At 39.4% G+C, this 22,055-nt stretch overlaps 1 protein-coding gene across 5 annotated transcripts in view; it reads right to left on the bottom strand.

The window, feature by feature from the left end:
• Window positions 1-19,528, bottom strand: part of LOC142931521 (vascular endothelial zinc finger 1-like) — a 31,006-nt gene extending 11,478 nt beyond the window's left edge. For 2 of the 5 annotated variants that reach the window (XM_076075481.1, XM_076075479.1), the window contains exons 1-2: window positions 2,286-5,006; window positions 504-1,264 (exon numbers count right to left, since the gene is read on the bottom strand). In XM_076075481.1, coding sequence (XP_075931596.1) covers window positions 504-1,264; window positions 2,286-2,489 — 965 coding nt within the window. In that variant the 5' untranslated portion in view covers window positions 2,490-5,006. Of the gene's footprint in view, window positions 1-503; window positions 1,265-2,285; window positions 5,007-5,924; window positions 6,332-19,415 lie in introns of those variants that run through there. The other 3 variants (XM_076075480.1, XM_076075482.1, XM_076075483.1) reach the window with 3 other exon arrangements.
• Between the last annotated feature and the right edge of the window lie 2,527 nt (window positions 19,529-22,055).

Raw genomic sequence — 22,055 nt, forward strand, 5'->3', positions numbered from 1 at the left:
CTAGCGTCAATGGTCAAAAAATGAAAAAAAAAAAAATACAGGATTGTAACTAAAGAGGATATGAAGAAAAAAACAAATTCATAGTATGTACAACATGTCCAAGCATTAAAAATATGTCTAACTATTGGTCAGAAAAACAATCAATTCAAATTCCACACAAACTATCAGTGAGTTCTTTCAACAGCAAGATTGATAATCAAACAACACCATTTTACAGGAAACTAATTTCAGACCAGACTTCCAGACTTTATTGTAAAATAATTTGCTGAATAGACACAATGAATTATTTTAGATTTAAACAAATTTTACATTAACGGATAAGTATCGGCTGAAAAGAAGCTGATCGAAAACTGATCCATTCTTTGTCCACCTCAACCTGATAGTGTTGCATTTAGGACACAGAGTCAAAATAAGTGAAAACAACATTACACTGATTTGCTACACTCCTCTCATTCTATTAGCAAAGATCAGCAGTCAGGTTAAAATAAATTATGTCCACATACCTGGAGAAGCCCTTCCCACAGACAGAGCAGATGTAAGGCTTGTGAACTCCACCATCATGGGAACGGACATGGTATGTCATGCGATCCTTCCTCTTAAACCTCTGCTGGCAGATGGGACACTCAAACGGCTTCTCATCAGAGTGCGACAGCTTGTGGCGGTTGAGGTGGTAAACATCTCTGAAGGCCTTACCACACATGTCGCAACCGTGATTCTTTTTCACTGGTTTGGGGGGTTTCTTAGGGATGCTCTGCTGCTGTTGGTGTTGCATTGGCGTCATGATGCTGGTGCCTGTGGATGTGGATGTGGATGTGGTAGCTGTAGTCAGGATACCAGCTATAGTAGTAATGTATGAAGGGTTTCCACTGTTCTCACGTGGTACAGTGGATATGAGCGGCACCATGGTGGGGGCTGTTTGTGTCTTCTTAGGCCGCGAAACCATCTTAATCCCAGTGTGGCAAGACTCGTGCCGCCGGAGGTGGTAGCTGTCCCGGAAAGCCTTGTTGCAGTAGCCACAGATGAAGGGTGTCTTTGATTTAGGCTCCTTTTTGACCACAGCAACTAGAGGCCCCCCACCACCTCCTCCCCCAGTCCCACTAGCCACATTGTCTTTAAGAAGTTCTGCAGCACTGACGGGGGGTTTCTGGTCCAAGGGAATGGGCAGCACTGGTTTCTGATCAGGTGGTTCCGTTCCAGAACTGAGCAAGGGCAAGAGGCTGTTCCCGGCTACTTGGTGCTGGTGATGCAGAGCCTCATTGGCCTGCTGTAATGAGAAAGATGGAGCCATGTAAAATTATGTTAATACACATCCTCAAACCACATTTAAAGTTAAGGACCAATAGAGCGGGAAGGAGGGAGTGTTTCTGCTCAAAAAGAGTAAAATATTGGCTATCAGGAGAGCAGATAAAGTATATGGAAGTCTCTTGGTTTCAACATACTCCAACATACTCCTCTATCCACCAACATTTAGTCAATTCGTCAACTAATAGGTCGTTTTGGTCTAGGTCGACTAAGATCTCTCTAGTCCATTAGTTGTTCTTTAGGCTCTTTTCATGTTGAATTACTTATTTCCAAGAAACAAATGAGCCCATCTTTAGTAATCAGAAGATTTAAAGTGGTGCTTTTGCATGATTATTTGAGGAGAAACTCCACAAATTTTTAAAGTCTGTCGATAAAATCAAGTGAGTGTTGTTAGAGAGTCAAAGAATTTCTTTGATTGAGGAAAGCCCTACTCTCCACAGATATACAAAACACTGACACTATATGAAATAATGAACAAATGAAAGCTGTGATGCAGACTTTACTCAACATTAACGCTTGCCTGGGGCAAGTAAACTCTGTGCTCGGGCAGGTGGAATGCCTCATGCAGTTGTTTGATCGGGGAGGTGAAAATGAAATGTGATCTATTCGCGGTACTCAACATTATCAGCTGTTAATCAGTAAAAAATGTGCGATTGACAAATCGGCATTAATGCTTTCTAAAATAAAATTGAATGAGCTCCACCTTTACCAGCTGCGACATTAAAAGTGATTATCATATTAGTACATCAGTGATCTAGGCCTACCATAAATATATTATTGGATATGGGCATCTACATAATGAGTATACTTTTAGTAAAAAAATTGAATGCCAATAATTTTGTACTTCTACTTAAGCTACATTTTGAATGCAGGACTTTTACTTTATTCTGAGTTCTAGAAAATAACTTAATCATAAACACATTGGTTGTGTATAGGTTGCATAAATATGAATGATGATGACACAGCAAAGAAGTTACACTCACGAAGCACTGTAAATGAGACGGGCTCCATGTTTTAAGACGGTACCGAGGACAGTCACGCCAGGAAAACGGAACTCCCGTCGCTCCCCGCAGACAGAGAGCTGTAACGCTGACACGAGCCACTTTCATTTTCAGAGCCCAACTGGAGCCGGTCACTGTCCACTGTGGAGGAAACGCGCATGGGGAGAGCCAAACCAGCCTATCCATTGAGTGTAGAACTATTTTCCGTTCATTATGAAACTGTGGCAGGACAGAATAGACTTGGTGGTCCTCAAGAGTCTAGGTAATAATGGGAAACACTGCGTATTCACAGCAATATGAAATAGATATTGGAGAGGGAATTACGACCCGTTTAACTTCCTCACACTAGCTCGAAGCAGCTCATAATACATCATTAAAACTACTAATGCCAAGCTTCTGTAGACTTGTTGATTGTCTTGGTTAGTCTTTCCACTGTTCAACAGTTTTGATGAGATTCCTTCCGAGTTTGAATGAGGTGCGTTTTACAATGATTCATGAGGTAAAATTGCAGAGTCTGGCAATGAAGTCTTGTGGTTTTGAGGAGAGCATATCAATTGATGTTTTATACAGTAGGGCTGGGCGATATGACGATATACTGTCAAATGAAATAAAAATGTCTTTTGTGTTTTTGTTCGATAACGTTTCTATCGTGATGTCAGCAAAATGTAGGTAATTTGGTCGATTCTTTACGTTCTTTGCATGTAGGAGCTAGAGCGCAGCGAAGCTGGAGAGAACAGCTGTTTTGCTTCGAGAGAGCACAGCATGCTCCAAACCAAGGAGAGCTCGTATCAAAGTCAGACACGGACCAGAAAACCATGTTCTGCAAAGTTTGCCACACATCGGCCCCCACTACAAGCATATTTAGAGCGGGGGCCGATGACAGAATACAGAAAAGTGTTAACAGTGTATTTGGCCACATGTAGAAACAGTACCTCTGTTGTACTACATACAACGGTTAACGGATAAATCAAATCTATGGAGAAGCAGCGCACACACCCAGACAACAGACATGTAAATGAATGGTTGATGTTTGCACACTACATGGCCATCACTTGTATATTGCTTTTACACCGAATGTGAACAAAGCAGGTCTAAAAGTAGAACAAAATTTCTCTCCACAGCTAACCTCTGTTATCATAACCAACTCAATATCTTAATCAGCAGGGTTATGTAGGACTTACATGAAGTTGATTCGGACCATGGAGTGTATCCATTAATATGGGCCTTGATGTTAGCTACCTGTCCTGTAAAATGCTGCATTTATCACCTGAATTACATTTGTTACACATTTTTATTTAGATGAGATGTAGGTGAGGCCTAGATTTATTTAATTAGTTAATTTTGCACTGAAGTTCTGAATACTGAGTACTTTTTGTTTGTCAAGTTTTTCAAAGCACACAGGAGTATACATAAATAGGCTTTACCATGAAGTTATTTCATAGACTATTTATTGAATTACCAGATAACCGTGATAAATGTCGTTATATGGGGCAATATTGCATCGATACATGAACGCCAATTATCAAAAATATATTACATGAACTATATCCTTTTGTATTTCAATTAGGGATGTTGGGATTAACCATTTTGTAATAACTGGGAATATGTAAATCCCAGTTTAATAACGATACAAATGAAGAGGCTGTGATATCCATGGTGTCCTGATTCCTGCATTGAAACACATTGTGTGTATGTGTGGGAGTCGTGCCACTCACCTGAAGACTTGTAAACATTTCAGAGGGAACCAACACTCCAGCCTTATTAAAGTGCTGTTAATTGGCAGTGGGAGCATTTTGGATATAAAATGGCCAGGGAGTCCATGGATTTAACCATCTGAGTGTAATAAAAGTTTTACTGCAGAATATTCAGTAAAAATATCTGGAGATCGGCATTATGGCTTTCTAGCCGCTAGTCTGATAATGACACATTATGAGCAACAGATCCGTGTTGAAGTCAGCAGGAGAGCTAGCAACGTTAGCAACAGCAGTTATAGAGGACAGGGGTGTCAAACTCATTTTCACTCAGGGCCACATCAGCATTATGGTTGCCGTCAAAGGGCCGTTGTAACTGTAAGACTATATAAATGTAACTACTTCCTAACATATTGTTAAATAACTCTGCATTTGATTATTGTTTATTCAAGTGTAAAAATATTGTACATGCAGTTATATAAATGTAAAAATATATTTACGCACATTTGTTATTATAATATAAATCTCGTCTAGCGGCAGGATGCCGTCATTTTGCAGGTCACAAAGTCTACATGCATTGTGGGAGATGTAGTTTATGGTCACTGTACACTGTAAAGCAGCATAGACTTCAATTTTAAGACAATCATGCCTTTTATATGGAAGCCCATTTCTGGCAGCAACATTTTTATTTACAAAAAAAGATGAAAAGTTAGACTTGACAACAAAAACATTCCCATGGCACGTTTGGTGCATCCATCTGTAACAATGACACTGACCAGATGTTTCCAGTTGTTGTTCAAGGAAGGTTGCTACCTCAGCCACATCGGTTTTATTCTTTCTACGCCAGAGCTGCTTCTTGCTTAAAATCCTTTCAAGGGTGCGTTTGCCGAGTACAACCCCACGTGAAGTATTTCATGTGTTGTAAATCCACGTTTAAAGTAGTCTTCAATGTACTCACAATGCATTTCTATGTCAAATGTAGGGTAACCTATGAAGAGCTGCTTCTATGACTGTTGTGTTAAAGTATCTTAGAATTTAGACTTTCTATATATATATATATATATATATATATAATATATATAATATATATATATATAATATATATATAATATATATAATATATATATATATAATATATATATAATATATATAATATATATATATGATATTAAAAGTCATACTTTCTATCTCGTAGTTCTGACTTTCTATCTCGTAATTTCTACTTTCTATCTTATAATTTCAACCATGGGGATATTTTTATTTGCAAGTCTAATTAGGGCCCGAGCACCGACGTAGTCAGAGCGGAGGACCTATTGTTATTCTAATGTTTATTATTATTATCGTACGTCTCTCATCGCGAAAAGGAGGTGCTTGGGGTACTGGTAAGATCTTGGAATTTGGCAAGCAAGGCAGTCGTGGCGAAAATTGCAGTCTGATATACCGCCCAGCACTACCTAGATGTATAAAATTTGGTTAGCAGATGTATCACATGTAGACTTAAAAAAAGTCTTAGGGGTCTATGCTCTAAACCAGAGGTCTTCAACAGGGGGTCCACGGCCCCCCAGGTACTGGAGGGGATCCGCGAAATTTTTGGTTGATTAGACAATTCTCGATGCTTCTAGCCCCCACCTGGAGCTGGTGGAGGGGTGTGTGGCAAACCAGGGGGAAAAGCCGAGCAGACACAGCACAGGAGGCGGATCCCCAAGCTCAGGTTGGGGGAGGTGATAGAGGGAGTATACAATCCGGTGCAGGTGCTGCAGCCACTAGGCACGTGTCAGTGGTCACACCTGCAGCCCACGAGCTAATTAGAATGAGCATATGTTCCCAGGGCTGTGAAGCAGGAGCGGCAGACAGACTGGGCAGAGGATACAAGGATCTCCTGAACCTCTGGAGAGGAGACAGCAGACCGGAGGTAATTCAGCGGACTCACCTATCTCCTCTGCTCTGCCCAAACAGGACGGAGGAATCGTCTCACACTGGGTGTAGACCGAAGGCCAAAGACCCCGACCGGGAGGAATCTTTTGTTGAGCGACCCTATCCCGCTTTACCCTACCCTGTTTATTAAAGGACACTTTTTGTTCTATGGTTACTGTCTCCGAGTCTCCTGTTTTATCTCTGAATTTTGCCTCCACGTCCCCCGGGTTGCCACAATACATACATACACATGTATGCATACACATACATATATATATACACACATATATGCAACATTGATTGTAACTGTAATATGTGTGGTATTTGTTATAAATGTATGTTGGTACATAGAGGGCGATAAGAAGCTGTACATGGAGGGACAGGGGAATGTAGGTGAAGGAAACAGGAAGAGACGCCACACAAACAGCTGTTAGCGATTAAAACTTACTAAAAGCTTGAGGTTTCATCGAACGACGTGGACTTGGTGTGCCGGCCATTTTACATGGTTCGCCATCATACATCAAGCTGTTGTAACTCGACTGTACTTTGCCAAAACTGTCCCAAACTTGACATGCTTGATGAGTGTCTGCATGCCAATATTAACTCCAGTGGCGGGCTGTGCATTTTATACCTAGGCCTTCACTGCTGTCCTGCAGCTGAACTACCACCTTATAACCACATGATTGCGCCACACTTATTTTTCATTTCTAAGGCTGTAACTATGTACGTATTCATATTAGACCGTTCAGTACGAGGCTTACAATACGTTTGAATAGTACTAGAGCATTTGGAAAATGCAGAAGCTTAACTTCAGGAAAATATAATGTTTTCCAATGTGGAAAACATTATATTTTCCTGAAGTTAAGCTTCTGCATTTTGACAGTGGTTCTCAGCTGGTCTGGCTGTGGGACCCACCATCATTCATTAATGACAAGCCGCGGCACAAAGAGATGTCTTATGATTTTACTTTCACAACTTGAACATTAAACGTACTGCTCTGCAATGTCTTTCCTCGTCTCTCCCCCATGTGTCACGGTGTGTGGTACATCTCACTCGAGTCAGGAAACTTGTCAGAATGCCCATATTTAATTGGCTGAGCTGCATCACGTGATGTGATTCACAACACTGACTAAGCCTCTGCTGTTAAGTTTCGTTTCACGATAGTCACGTGCTCGCCCACTGACCAATCACAGCACACGCTGTACCTCACTGCAGAGCTGCACTTGGAAACTGAGCTGCACATAATGCTGACGTACTTAGGCCAGCTAGCAGGCTCTGGCACGTCAAAGAATACGCCCAACATCTCAAACTAAAGATCTGATTGGTTGAACACTATGACAATCAACAATATCGTCCCAATTCACTTAAACTGCACATGGATTCACTTGTGAGTCTGCAGGCCTCGGGCCTCTCTTCTTACCTAGAGACACAGAGATGAAATCTGATTGGATAAAAGCTCTACTTAAACAAGCTGCACTGGAAGCAGAGCAACTGAGGAAGACAGTAGCTGTGCAATGAGAAAATAAGATGGGAAAAATATTTTTATAAATTATTATACATGTAGTGTGTATTTAAGAAAAATTATTAAATTCTAAAATAGATATAGCTTTGTGATTCTGTTTAGGCCAGCAGAGAAGGCCTTGCAGGCCCTGACGGCCCACCACTGATTAACTCATAGCGCCACTTACTGGCAACCACGGACGTAAGCAGGATTCTATAATAACAGCGGTCCAAACACTGAACTTATTAAAGGGGTTCGTGAGCACACCACCAGAAAAATACTTCTCTTATCTAAATATGTGCAAACTAAGATGTTTGGAGAGGAGAAATTGGATAAAAAAGGTTTCCAAATTGTGCTTGTACGTGGAGTTTTCATTAATAATAAATTGAATTACACATGACATCTATTGCACTTCTGTCCATCCTGGTAGAGGGATCCCGCCTCTGTTGCTCTCCCTAAGATATCTTCCTTCCCTGTTAAAGGGTTTTTGGGGGAGTTTTTCCTGTTCCAATGTGAGGGTCCTGGGACAGAGGATGTCATATGTGTACAGATTGTAAAGCCCTCTGAGGCAAATTTGTGATTTTGGGGTATAAAAAATAAATTAAATTGAAGTATTGATAATCTGCTATGTTATTGGTTCTGTTTTCGGTCGTTTCTAGCATTTTGGTGTTAAGCATTATCACGCTGCAGTCTCTGCCTGAGCTCTCTGTGAGCCAGCAAACAGCAGAGCTACAACGACGTGATGGAGACGGCGAAGTGAACCACTTTAAGTAAAGATAACTATGACAACTACTCTCGTTACTGGAAGTGCAATAAAACATTCCAGACTAAAAAGTCAGTATTTTATCAATACACCTGTTCAACATGCATAAAAATAATGTGAACATGAAGAAAAGCGATATTTCAATGGGCTCTGTCTGAAGTCTCTCATCCACCGCCACTGTTTACACAAGCACAGCAACAAGCTAAAATAACAGCTGTCTATATGTAGTCCAACTGTTAGGCTTAGTCTGCTGCAAATCTTATAATTGTTGTAAACGTATCTGCTGGCAGAGACAAACTCTACCAGCGGTACCTGCAGACAGTGAATCACAGAGGGAGGACACTGGTTCATGTCTGTGCTCTTCATTCTTTATAGACTTCACTCAGTAAAATGAATTATCTTATTGACATGTCATTTGTTTCCAGTGAGATAATAATGACTTCATAAAGTGACTTTGCTGTTGTAAACATTACTGTTGCTGCTCTAGAAACATTTAGTTACATCTAAGATGTAAATACATCCCAATCCTGTTCTCTATTTAATTATTTTTGAATAATACATTCATAAGAAATTATTTAGAAATGAAAAAGAACCTATAAGAGCCTCGATTAAAGAAGCAAACCGATAAGAAGTATTGATAAGTATGGATAAATTCCTAACGATACCATCCCTGTTAGCAGCACTCTCCTGCTTGGCTAAATAACAGAGCTAATGGGGGCTTCAAGCTCCAAACTGTAAAAATTAGTATTGGACAAAGGTAAAACACAACATTTTCTTAATATGTTCAAATGTAATCTTATAGAATGTAGTTTTTGGTGAAAAACGTATAAATCCAGTTGTTTTCACAGCAACATAAAATAGATAGAGAGGGAATTATGCAACATTTGACAATAGTTATAAGCAGCTTATAATACATTAAAAAAATACTACATTTTTTATCAAAGCCAATATTTAAAGAAAAATATAATCATGCATTTCCTAATCCTTTGAATTGTGTATTTTATGCAAAATAACACTATAGATGACAGTAACAACGTTTAAGGACAACATTTTGAATTTCTGACGTTTTCGTGGTCGAATTGTTCATCAATAGGCCCATATTTTCTATTTCGGACAAGTAAGTAAGTAGTAAGTTAAACACCTCAGCTATTTGTCAGAAGGGCAACTAGCTGACAAAGCGTAATGTCAAGCCCTGATAACATTCTAGCTCCAACAAGCCACCATTGCATACTTAATCAGTATGTACTGCATACTGGCTATCAAATGAATGATTAAGTAGGATTTTACCAGCAGACTATTCACACCATGGGTTCACTAAAGCTTTGTTTATACTCGACGTAGTCAAGCCGGTGCGAGGCATGCGGGCCACAAAATGACGTAATCACGGCCAGTGCGTGGTCCTGCACCTCTGAATTTGTTTAACTTTTTGTGCACGGCATGCACGATCACATGACTCTCACAAATAGTTAACTGATAAAAGCACCATGTACATGTATGCAATACGCCACTTCATTTTGAAATACTTAAAATCTATATTTGAGTTTTTTGCAGCCAAATCAAATGTTTACAGGATATTCTTCTTTGTTTCTTTATAGTGCATTTAATCAATAAAAACCTCCTCAGCATTGTGGAGGTTTGTTTATGGCTTTTTGCCAGTTACACCTACAGTCATTGGGCATATCTATGCGTGCATTTTTCATTCTTCACAGTTCATTTAGTTTGTACGCCCTTCCGAGTTTCGGAGAATAATGCAACGAACAGTGCATTGAGCATAAACACCTCGGTGCACACTCGGAGCTTGTGCGCCATCTGCGGAGGCTCGCGCTACAGTATAGACAAAGCTTTAAGTATGCTTAATAGATGGCAGGGCCGGTTTAAGGCACCCGTAAGAACAGGGGTCTCTAATTACGACCCAGCCAGGACCTAATAGATAATTGAGAATTATTAAATTTTGACGGAGTGCTTCTATTTTAACCGGCACAGCTTTTTTAGCCTTTACGGCACTTGTTCAGCGGAGCAAATCACATCACGTGATGCAGCTCAGCCAATCAAATATGGGTATTCTGACAAGTTTCCTGATTCGAGTGAGATGTAAACACATGGGGGAGAGACGAGGAGAGAGAACGAAGAGTAGGAGAATAATTACGTGAGTCAGAGAAGTTATTTCACATGACGTTCTCCAAAGAGAGAAAAGTGGTCCGCGAGACCAGAGGGACCAGAGTCTTTAACCAAGAATGAACAGACTCTTATAGGTTAATTCTTCACACGGACAGTTTAAAACCAGTAGGTTTCACATGTTCAGAGACCGTGACGATTATTAAAAGTGGTGATATGAAGCGACACTACGAGACAAAGCACAACTCTTTTGAGCAAACGCATCCACTCACATCTGAAATGAAGTCACAGAAAATAAACCTAAGAGCTCAATATGATCAGAATCCTAACACATTAATTCACTGTCCAACAATGATGTTAACATAGAGAATAGAGCTGAAGCAAGTGGTTTAATAACCACAGATAAAGTCCCTGCACACAAATTTATCTTATGAGAAAAATATAATATCGTGGCTTTTTTTATTGACATCACTTCACACCTGAATGAACTGAATTTAAAGCTGCAGGACAATTCAGTGAAATACATTTTTCTAAAATGAATTACTTTATTTTAAGATGCACATTTTTCAAAAGCTTTTTGTTATGTCAGTTATTCTTTAATCCAGACATTATTTTACTTGAAATGAGAACATTTATTTATGTATTTATATATATTATTTATAATCCATCCAGTTAAATTTGAAAACTGAGAATAATAATTGATGTGTTCTTTCTTTATTTGATTTGACAGTTGTTGACTACACAGAGACGTTTGTTACTGAAACTAGGCTTCTTGAATAAATAAATATATATATTTATTAGTTCTCCAAAAAAAAAAATAAAAAAAAAAATAAAAATTATATATATATATATATATATATATATATATATATATATATATATATATATATATATATATATATATATATATATATATATATATATATTAGTGCTGGGCAAGTTAACGCATTAATTAATTAACGGCAACAATTATTTTATCGCGCGTTAACGCATTTTTTAAAATTATTATTTTGAAAGTGCGTTGCTCACTGGCAACGGTGGGGAAAGTCTTTGTGAGACTGCGTTGGATGCAGCGTGTGGGAGAAGTATAGATAAACTAAAGCAAGACAAGCTAACAAATGCCACAGCGAAGTGGATACAAACTGCAGCTGATTAGTATTGTGGAAGATGTCGGTCTGAGGAACGTTCTCAAGGTGCGTTTGCGTCGCGTTTGGTGTGAACGCACCTTTAGGATCACAACGAATGACGGTACGTATGAGCCTCAAGACGCACCATCACAAGAAGAATACACGAGTTGGATGAAAAGGAGAGGACTACAAAAGCGACGGCGTTACAACGTGCACCAGCTGCTGCTCTCACTGGAGAGACTACTGGACAACGCTGGGTAACCATCATCACCTCGGAGTTACAGCATTATATTGATGAACAGTAGAGCTGCATTCACATGCTCTTACTGTCATGACAACAGAACACTGACATTTAGCTGAAATGTGCTGAAACATTTTATTCATGTTGCACAGCAGTGGAACGTTTCAAATAAAGTCAGCACACCGAGTAGTGCAGAATCACGATTAATCGCAAAAAAATCATGCGATTAAAAATTGTTTATATATACATATATATATATACACACATATATATACATATATACATACATACAGTTGTGTGAAAAAGTGTTTGCCCCCTTCCTGATTTCTTATTTTTTTGCATGTTTGTCACACTTAAATGTTTCAGATCATCAAACAAATTTAAATATTAGACAAAGATAACAAGTGAACACAAAATGCAGTTTTTAAATGAAGGTTTTTATTATTAAGGGGGGAAAAAATCCAAACCTACATGGCCCTGTGTGAAAAAGTGATTGCCCCCTAAACCTAATAACTGGTTGGGCCACCCTTAGCAGCAACAACTGCAATCAAGCGTTTGCGATAACTGGCAATGAGTCTTTTACAGCGCTGTAGAGGAATTTTGGCCCACTCATCTTTGCAGAATTGTTGTAATTCAGCCACATTGGAGGGTTTTCGAGCATGAACCGCCTTTTTAAGGTCATGCCACAGCATCTCAATCGGATTCAGGTCGGGACTTTGACAAGGCCACTCCAAAGTCTTCATTTTGTTTTTCTTAAGCCATTCAGAGGTGGACTTGCTGGTGTGTTTTGGATCATTGTCCTGCTGCAGAACCCAAGTGCGCTTCAGCTTGAGGTCACGAACAGATGGCCGGACATTCTCCTTCTGGATTTTTTGGTAGACAGCAGAATTCATGGTTCCATTTACCACAGCAAGTCTTCCCGGTCCTGAAGCAGCAAAACAGCCCCAGACCATCACACTACCACCACCATATTTTACTGTTGGTATGATGTTCCTTTTCTGAAATGCCGTGTTACTTTTACACCAGATGTAATGGGACATACACCTTCCAAAAAGTTCAACTTTTGTCTCGTCAGTCCACAGAGTATTTTCCCAAAAGTCTTGGGGATCATCAAGATGTTTTCTGGCAAAATTGAGACGAGCCTTTATGTTCTTTTTGCTCAGCAGTGGTTTTCGTCTTGGAACTCTGCCATGCAGGCCATTTTTGCCCAGTCTCTTTCTTATGGTGGAGTCATGAACACTGACCTTAATTGAGGCAAGTGAGGCCTGCAGTTCTTTGGATGTTGTTCTGGGGTCTTTTGTGACCTCTTGGATGAGTCGTCGCTGCGCTCTTGGGGTAATTTTGGTCGGCCGGCAACTCCTGGGAAGGTTCACCACTGTTCCATGTTTTCGCCATTTGTGGATAATGGCTCTCACTGTGGTTCGCTGGAGTCCCAAAGCTTTAGAAATGGCTTTGTAACCTTTTCCAGACTGATAGATCTCAATTACTTTGTTTCTCATTTGTTCCTGAATTTCTTTGGATCGCAGCATGATGTCTAGCTTTTGAGGATCTTTTGGTCTACCTCACTTTGTCAGGCAGGTCCTATTTAAGTGATTTCTTGATTGAGAACAGGTGTGGCAGTAATCAGGCCTGGGTGTGGCTAAAGAAATTGAACTCAGCTTTCCAAAGATGTGATAAACCACAGTTAATTTGTTTTAACAGGGGGGGGGGGGGGCAATCACTTTTTCACACAGGGCCATGTAGGTTTGGATTTTTTTTCCCCCTTAATAATAAAAACCTTCATTTAAAAACTGCATTTTGTGTTTACTTGTGTTATCTTTGTCTAATATTTAAATTTGTTTGATGATCTGAAACATTTAAGTGTGACAAACATGCAAAAAAATAAGAAATCAGGAAGGGGGCAAACACTTTTTCACACAACTGTACATACATACATACATACATACATACATATAGCACTAAATAGCGCAAGTTAGATATTATTGTAATGTTCCGGACCTTTGCCCGAGGAGACTCTCAACCTGGACCTTTTGGAATTTCAATTGAATACCCCTGGTGTAGACTGTCAAAAGATCAAAATGTTATACTTGATTGCATTTCATTTTTCTATTTCAAAAGTAAGTTTGGCTATCGACTAAAACATCTCAGCAACTTGCCCGAAAAAAAGCCTAAAGTCAAACCCTGATGGGATACGTTCTCAGGGGAAAGGGTCATCGTTTGGTAATAAATATGCTAATAAATGTAAAAAAAAACTAAAAACAGCTTCAGCAATGTAGGGTTTGTCGGAGGTCAATTCTAATTGAATGGGACGATAAAGGATTAAAAACACTCAATACGTTGATCATGGGAAATTTCCATTTTTGGTATAATCATGAATATCATAACGGGTGACTTGAAAAAGCTGTCTGGCACTACATACGTGGAAAAAATAGTCCGATTTTTTATAAATACAAGAATTACCCTAAAAGAAAGCACAAGCTCACAATATTTTTTCATTTATAAAATTATAAATATTTGTTTCTAATCCAAATGTAAGGTATAGGGATTTCAATTATGTTTTAGTGCTATTTTGAGTTTTAACCATTATTTGATGATTAGTGGCATAATATTGGGAATCGCAATTATTTTTGGCCAGAATAATTGAGACATTAAATTTTCATATCGGCCCATGTCTAACAGGTGTACCTAATACAGCAGTAACTCATTACATCATACGACATTTTTAAAAACATACAGTACATTAGCAGATTATAACCATTAAACATGCTTAGAGTATTAAGTCTCAACCCATAGGAAGCAGCTCAGCATTGGATTCAGCGTGCTTTCATCCTTGTAGATTAATTTCAAACTAAACTAAATTGGTTTGGTGAAGGATGGTGGAGCAGGTGTTCTGCAGGATACATCAATTTAGAAAATTGTGCATCTGAAAGTTTGAAAAGCCAAAACAAAAATGATGTAGAGAATAGATAGATAGAAACTGTATTCATCCCCAGGGGGAAATTAGTATGTACAATCAGTAATTGAAGTAATATAGAGCAATGACAGCCACAGAAAACGTAACCCAAGAGCAGAAAAAAAAAAATGTGTCGGGAGGACATCTTAAGCCTGCAGCTGCTGGCAGGCATTGTCCAATTGGTCATGGCAGATCCCCAATGGGATAGGACGAACAGAAGGTGGGGGCTTGTATGAATATTTTGGCCAAGGAGAAAGCAGAGACTCACATTGTAAACACCAACTTTACAACAGGTCAACCCAGAGATGTGGTGATTGAGACCGCCTTGTTCTTTTCTGTAATCACCATTGGGCCGGGTTAAAGACCTGACCCAAGGCTTTTCAGGTTCAGCCAAGCATCCCAACTCGGTCAGCCAGGAGGGGGGGGGGGTTGTGGTCTGAGGGAGCCAGGATCCCAAGTGCTGCTTTTCCCCCCACTGTGTTCTTTTATGAATGACACGCATCCAAGCACTGATGCACTATTTTGGGGGGGGGGGGGGGGGGAAGCTGCTGCCGGCCCTGTCCCTACTTAGTGAAGGCAGCCACGCTATGTGTTTTAGCTGGGGGGCCGTCACAGGGTGTCGACTCGCCACACGTAGCAGCACTCAGACTACAGTCATTACTGCAATTAGCATTTCTCCTACCATATGTGTATGCAAGTCAAAGACAGCCAAATGCTCCCTCTCTTTCTCAGCAAGAACAGCCTGCTGTTCTATCACGCTGCTCTGATGATTTTGATACAAATCTGTTTTGAAGGATGAGGTCCCTTCCACGATAAAAAGTACCGAAAAAGTGAGGGGATGAAAATGAACAAGAAATAGTAGAAATAAAGCTAAACAAGTCATTGTTTGTTTTTTCCACAATGAAGGCAGGGTATGGTTTTACCATGACAGAGTCCCATTTAATAGAATGCTACCATGTCTGTAAATGAGTGATGCCGTATTATACTGCCTTTTAATCATCTCCATACAAATCTCAGATGATGCCACTTCTTTCTAAACACTAAATTCAATTTGCTTTAGATTTCTTGTTCCATGAGATTTCTTTAGTCTATTGCTTAGCTATTACTGTGCTGCCAAATATGTTTGTTATGAATATAAAAAGGGCACAAAACAGAAATAATCACAACTCTACTAAAGTATCTTAGAATATGGCAGGAGTTAGGATATAAACTGGGCCTTCCTCAGAGTGCAGCATGACAGGAAGTCCAACCCCTTCAAACCGCCAAAATCATTACAATGCTTAGAGAACAATAACAAGTTCATTACAATGCTGCCTCATTATATGCTTCATCACATGAGGTGAACCAAGTGGACCTTTCATAATAAACCTCTAAATAGTCTCCTTGTCTCTTACACACTACCTCCAGGTACTCTGGCCTCGTCTGCCATTAAACCAAACTGTCCTGATCACAAACAGTAACCAGTACCAGCCGTACCTCTTTAGCAGTGGAGCAAGTTAGCATTGAAGAAGAACTAAAAACTGTATGGTTAGCTTTGTTATACAAGTATCACAAATACCATGGCAACTGAAGCATCCTGATATCAACCACTGAGAGCAGGGTAGGAAATTTACATATTTTTTGGGGGAAATCCAGGGGCATTTTCAAAAAATTGGGGGCAATTGGGTAAATATACTTATTTAGGCTTACAATATATGAGCAATTGTCATCAAATGGCAATAATAAGATATTAGGCAGTAGTCTACAGATTCAAAGTGTTTTCTTAGATTTTTTTAACAAAAAACTAACATAAATCAGACAATCATATTCAATTTTATTCTTATTTCTTTGTGGTTATTTATTGTTGTTATTAAATTTTTTAAACAACTATTAACAATTATTAAGTCAACGATGCCTTGATTACATATACATCAGTCATTGTATGGAATTATTGAGAAAGATATTTTTGTAGCACCTCAAGTATTGTGATATTACCCATTTTTGTCCTGAACTTATGCATTAGTCATTGTGTGGAATTTTTGAGAAAAATATTTTTATAGCACCTTCAAAATTTCAAAAATGTGCCATTTGAATGTACAAATTCAGTTCAGAGTTTTTGCTTAGTAAAATATCTTAATTGACTGTCAGTCAGGTATTATTCATTAGCAACCCTCAAATCAAAGAATAAAGACACTTTACGCACAATTTAGGTGTATTTTCCCTTTAACTCACGAGATGCAGGTAGCATGTTTTATACTTAATGTGAATATAATTCATTTAATCTAATTTCCATTATGCAATATGTATACTTTGTTGGCATCTTATTATGAAAACCGGATGTTCGTCTGAAGAAACCGGATGTTGTCTCACGTTAATCTTTCCATTGACTTTCAAAGTCCTTCGCTCGCTCCCGATCTGTGCCGTTTGAATGAGTTTACCGTGAATTTCAGCATATAGGTGCACTAAAATGTAAGTGTCTGCTGAGTTGACCGCAGTCTCGCAGTCAGAGGTCTGATTAAGAAGCGCTCCATTTATTTATTCGTTTAGAAAGTTCGGGGGCATTTTTTGCCCCTCTCCTAGTGATATCAGGGGCAAAATTATATTTCTTAGGGGCAGTTTTGCCCTTTGCCCTCGTGTATTTCCGACGCTGACTGAGAGTGTCTATGGGCTGTAAACCAGTGTCCCGCACTCAGAAGTGCAAAAATCACACTTTTTTTCAATTTCAGATAGTTACTGGAAAAATACTTTGGGAATGGGTTGTAAACGATATCAAGAGCCCTATTTTTGATAGAATAGGGAATGGCCAGTGGATCATTTCCAACACTAGACAGGACAAGAAACATAAGTGAGTAATCACAAGTAGAAACCAGGTTAATAACATTTCTGTTGACTTGCTGTCACATTTGTGTATTATGTCAGCAAGTGATGTATTGCATTGACTTTAAAAAGGTCAAACAAGCCATCATCATTTAAGATTAACCAACAAGATAGTTGTGACAACAGTGAGACAGTCAAATCCTTAAGATTAAGACAACATATTTAAGGCCATCACATTTTGGTATTTGTACAAGGCAAATGATTCACTGTTTCCTCAAAATAAAAGTCTCACCTTACTTATGACATTTAACTTTAGATGTGATCAGGCTTACAAAAAATAGTTATCTCACCAATTGTAATGTAACCTATTAAATGGATCTCCAAACAAAAGCAGAAGATATCTGTATTAAAAAAAACCAACAGCCTGTTATTCCTAATAATGTCAATAGTAGTAGTGCCCGTCAAAGCTGCAAGATTGAGTACAAAATGCTACCAGTGAGGTTAGGCTAGATGTTATTTGAATTAATACACTGGATACTGAGACTATGTTGATGCTCATTGGCTCTGGTGCAATGTTTTTTTGTCCCACTGCAGCAATGACACATTGTAAACCATGCTAGAACTCGGATCTCACAACACAATTCTTAGCACTAAGATGTGTATGACATCCAGGGAACTGCAACACACAATTGCTACATGCTGTAATCACAATATCAAATATGTGGAAGTAAAATTGTGTTCAAATTTGACAAAAAAAATAAATCAAGATTGCAGATACATTTCCCAGTCAGTTGGTGATAGATACTCTTGTACTGCACAACAGCCTCGGCTATGCAATAGATGTAATAAGTTATACTATATTGTCGATATAGAGAGCAGCTAACGTTACTGAACGTCAGGAGCAGCACTTCAATAACTAAAAACTGTATTAACACAAATGAAAACTAAAAGAATGACTTACTTACCGAATACATAAATATTCGAGTAGGTCTCGTAACCTCTACCTATAGTTTCATATATTACGTTCACTACTTAGCAGCTCTATATTCTCATAAAGCCTCCGCTCCTTGCACACTTCACAGTGTTTCGTTACTTGCACACCAATCGTAATGCAAAGCCATGAATGCAACATCTAAGATAACGTACTTGGTTTACAGGATGTGTGTCGATCAAATGAGTGACTTCCCACGATTTAGAAAAGTTCTTAAGACAAGTTGCACATCCTAAACAATGTTAAAAACAAAAGGCCCTCCTATCAAACGTTTAAGTTCACATGGTGGCTGGCGTAAAGAAGTGTCGGGTCAATGGTGACTTAAACGTTAACCTAATTTGCAAACTGTAGCCAAACGCTTGCAGTCTTTAGTGTAGTTTATAGTCGCTGCTGTCCGCGTGCTAGGAACCCTCACATTCACAGTGTTAGCGTTAGCCAATTTCTAGTTAATAGACGGGTGAGACATTATGGTGTAATGTTAACGCCATTAAAAACCCTGCAGTTACCTTACTCAATCTTCATAATTAAGTTTGGGACTCACAATAAGTCACTGCCTTTGAGGCGACGATTGCTGTAAGACAGACAAGAAAAGTACCCGGGTTAGCCAATTAGCTTAGCAAACCGAAATGCAACAGTAGTAGCTCGACCCACTAGCTAATTTGCTAACGCGCGCGCATCAACAGTAGAAATTAGCTTCACGTCAATTTTAAGTGAATAGAGACAAACATCGCACTGTGTAGTGATACAGAGTCCAGAACATTTAACCGAAACCACTATGACCTCGGGTATTCTCCGTAGATCAGACACAGCCGGAGGTCTTGGGTTCGATAAAGCTAGTTAGCAGTTTGCTACAGCAACCCACACAGCGAGGCTAGCTAGCAGCTAATGCTAACACCTTTGTTTTGCTTGGCTAACTAATTCATTTCAAAAAGTGAAATGAAAATATCTGGCAACAACATTTACGGCATTTCGAAAACAAGTGTGCAGTTTCTCAGACTACTGTGGCATCGTGCTACTTACTTGGAATAAAAACGTACTCCAGCTCGGTTCCATTGCAACACTTAGGCTAAAATCTGCAGGAAACCTACAAGGGATCTACAACAAAGCAGCTAGACATGGCAGCTACAACTTCCTGTAAACCCCAGGGCTCCAGTGGACTTTTTTTTTTTTGGACGTCTGGATGCTACAATCAATGCATTTTCAAATATTTCCAATTCCATTACAAACCCCTTTCATGAGACACAACTGTCAGAGAAAAATACAGTTTCACAATTTAAACTTAATGCTCTTTCAATGCTGATTAATTAAATGAATAACGTAAGCATTCGTTAATCATCAAACATACATTATATTGTCTCATAAAATAATTAATTTCATAAACAAAAATGTAAGAATCGCGTTATGGACTATAATATAGTAGGAGTAAAAATAATACTCAATTAGGTCTTAAAAAATACTTAAATAGGTATGCTGTCCATTTTGTGGAAAATGAGTAAAACCCCAAGAAATAAAGGTTTCAACTTCAAACAAAAGAACAAACAGCAGGCATGCCCATAGAGGAACAGGAGTATAGGTAATATAGTTATATAGGTAAAGTAAAGGTAAGAAGGCTATAGCTTTCATGTTCGTTGATGTGAAACTATGAAGTTAAGTTTGAATATTTCTTAAGAAACAAATTCTCTTGTTTATCTTAATTTTTCTAGCAACACTTAGTTTTCTACTGCAACTAAGAATCATTCGCATTATCAATGAATCTGCTGATTATTTTCTTGATTCATTCTTTTGTCTATAAAATGAGTCCAAGTGTTTGTTGTTTTGTGAAAGCAACTGCACAAAACTATCATCTCTATCATGTAGACTACGACAAAAAAATAAGCATCAAATTCAATAGCCCCATCACACTGGCATCTCTCCACCACACAAACAAAAACTCCAAATGCCAAAAATGTGAACCATGTTTATACATAAAATCTAAATCTATTATTGAACAAAATAAAACAATCATTAATGGCACTGAAACAGAAGCAATGTTGTTACACTTCAACTTAACAATAAATAAATACTGTTTACTGTTACAGTTTTAATATTAACAGTCTCAGTTTCACACCTGAAACAAGGTAGCTGTTTTCGAAACGTTGTCTCTGTCGCAGCAGTTGCGGTCCACATAGATCAGCTGGGGGGGAAGGTACCCCGGTGAGTCGGTGCCGCCTCATCAATATGGATTGGTGGGGGGGGTACCGACAGAGATTCAGCTCACCGATTAGCCTAGACCACCTTATCTCCCTTGAAAACAGCACCCGATCGATCCATTGTTGCTGCTCGACAGTGAGAGCTGCCTGCCAGGACTCAGGCAGCAGTTGGTGAGACAACAACACAAACACACAGGACATTTTAATAACTGCGGACAGCAGTTGATGAGGGAGGGTAGCAGTGACACCTGCGGCTCATATGTTTGACAGACAGCCATACCTCAATACTGTCAGCAGGTGGTGGGGGAGGGAGGAAGGCTGGACCGGGCAAGTCCTCCTGTTCCTCCAAGGCGAGGACCTGACACGCTGCAGGCAGCAGTAGGGAGCCGGCGACTCTGCAGGCTGGTCCATGACGAGTGCTGCTGGGGGTTGTCTTGGTCCAGTGTGGCCCCATGAGTGAGAGGCACACAATCAGCCAAGCTGCATATAAAAACTACAGGAGCACAGAAGGTGGTTTTGAAGAGAGAAGGTGAGGATGAGACAGCATGATGATAACAACAGATTAGACATGTTGAGTGAGGAAGCAGTGTTACTCAGGTGACTAGGGAAAGCATGGTGAAGAAAATGTTACTCTACAGATGCACACATTAGTAATGTTTTTACAGGGGATTGGCTGGCAGGTGGGTTAGTGATCTGAGATGTGCATCAGGCAGACATCAGATCGTTTTTTATTCAACGACCGGGCTGGAGGGACTTCACCCTCGCCTCCTTAAATGCCTGGTGGAACCTCACTGCCTTCCCGGGTGAAGGTGTACTGCAAGTTCACAAAGTGAGGTTAAAACGGTCACCACGTCATTCTCCAAGAGCCAGTGGAAAGTCTTGCCCTGATACTGAGGGTCGCCACACTTGGAGGGCCCAGGCCTTCGTATCCACCTCCTCTGGCTTCTTTGCCCTGTAAGGAGCTTGGCCTCCGGCTACCTGCCGGAGAGGCCTTGAGCAGAACGGTCCCAATAGAGGCCCTCCTAAAGGTAGGATGTTCCATCTAAACAGAAAAAAATTAACATCAGCAGAATACTGCAGTAAATACTTGAAGATCATAAAAAAGAATAGGAAATTATAATGTTTATGAAGAAAGCTGGTTGCTAACAAGAAAAGTAACATTTAAAAGGTCCCAGCGCAGTGCTAACTCGATACATTACAACTTCACTGGACAGTTGAATTACATGCATATTGATGACATTTATTTCTTGGCTCTACATGAATAATCATGGAAGATATGTTTATACGATACAGATAACATTATCTACTGTGATATGAAATGGGCACCGGCCAACAGTGGTGTGTTAGCGATGATAGCACACAGCCAAGAGCTGAATTAAACAGCATGAACGCTGGTTAACTCACAGCAATATAAATTAGTGTAACGTTATAATTTCAATTAACTTATAGTTTGACATTGGGAGAACTATAA

Source organism: Anarhichas minor, unplaced genomic scaffold (assembly GCF_050575085.1).
Source record: "Anarhichas minor isolate MPS153535 unplaced genomic scaffold, ASM5057508v1 ptg000052l, whole genome shotgun sequence".
Classification (NCBI taxonomy): domain Eukaryota; kingdom Metazoa; phylum Chordata; class Actinopteri; order Perciformes; family Anarhichadidae; genus Anarhichas; species Anarhichas minor.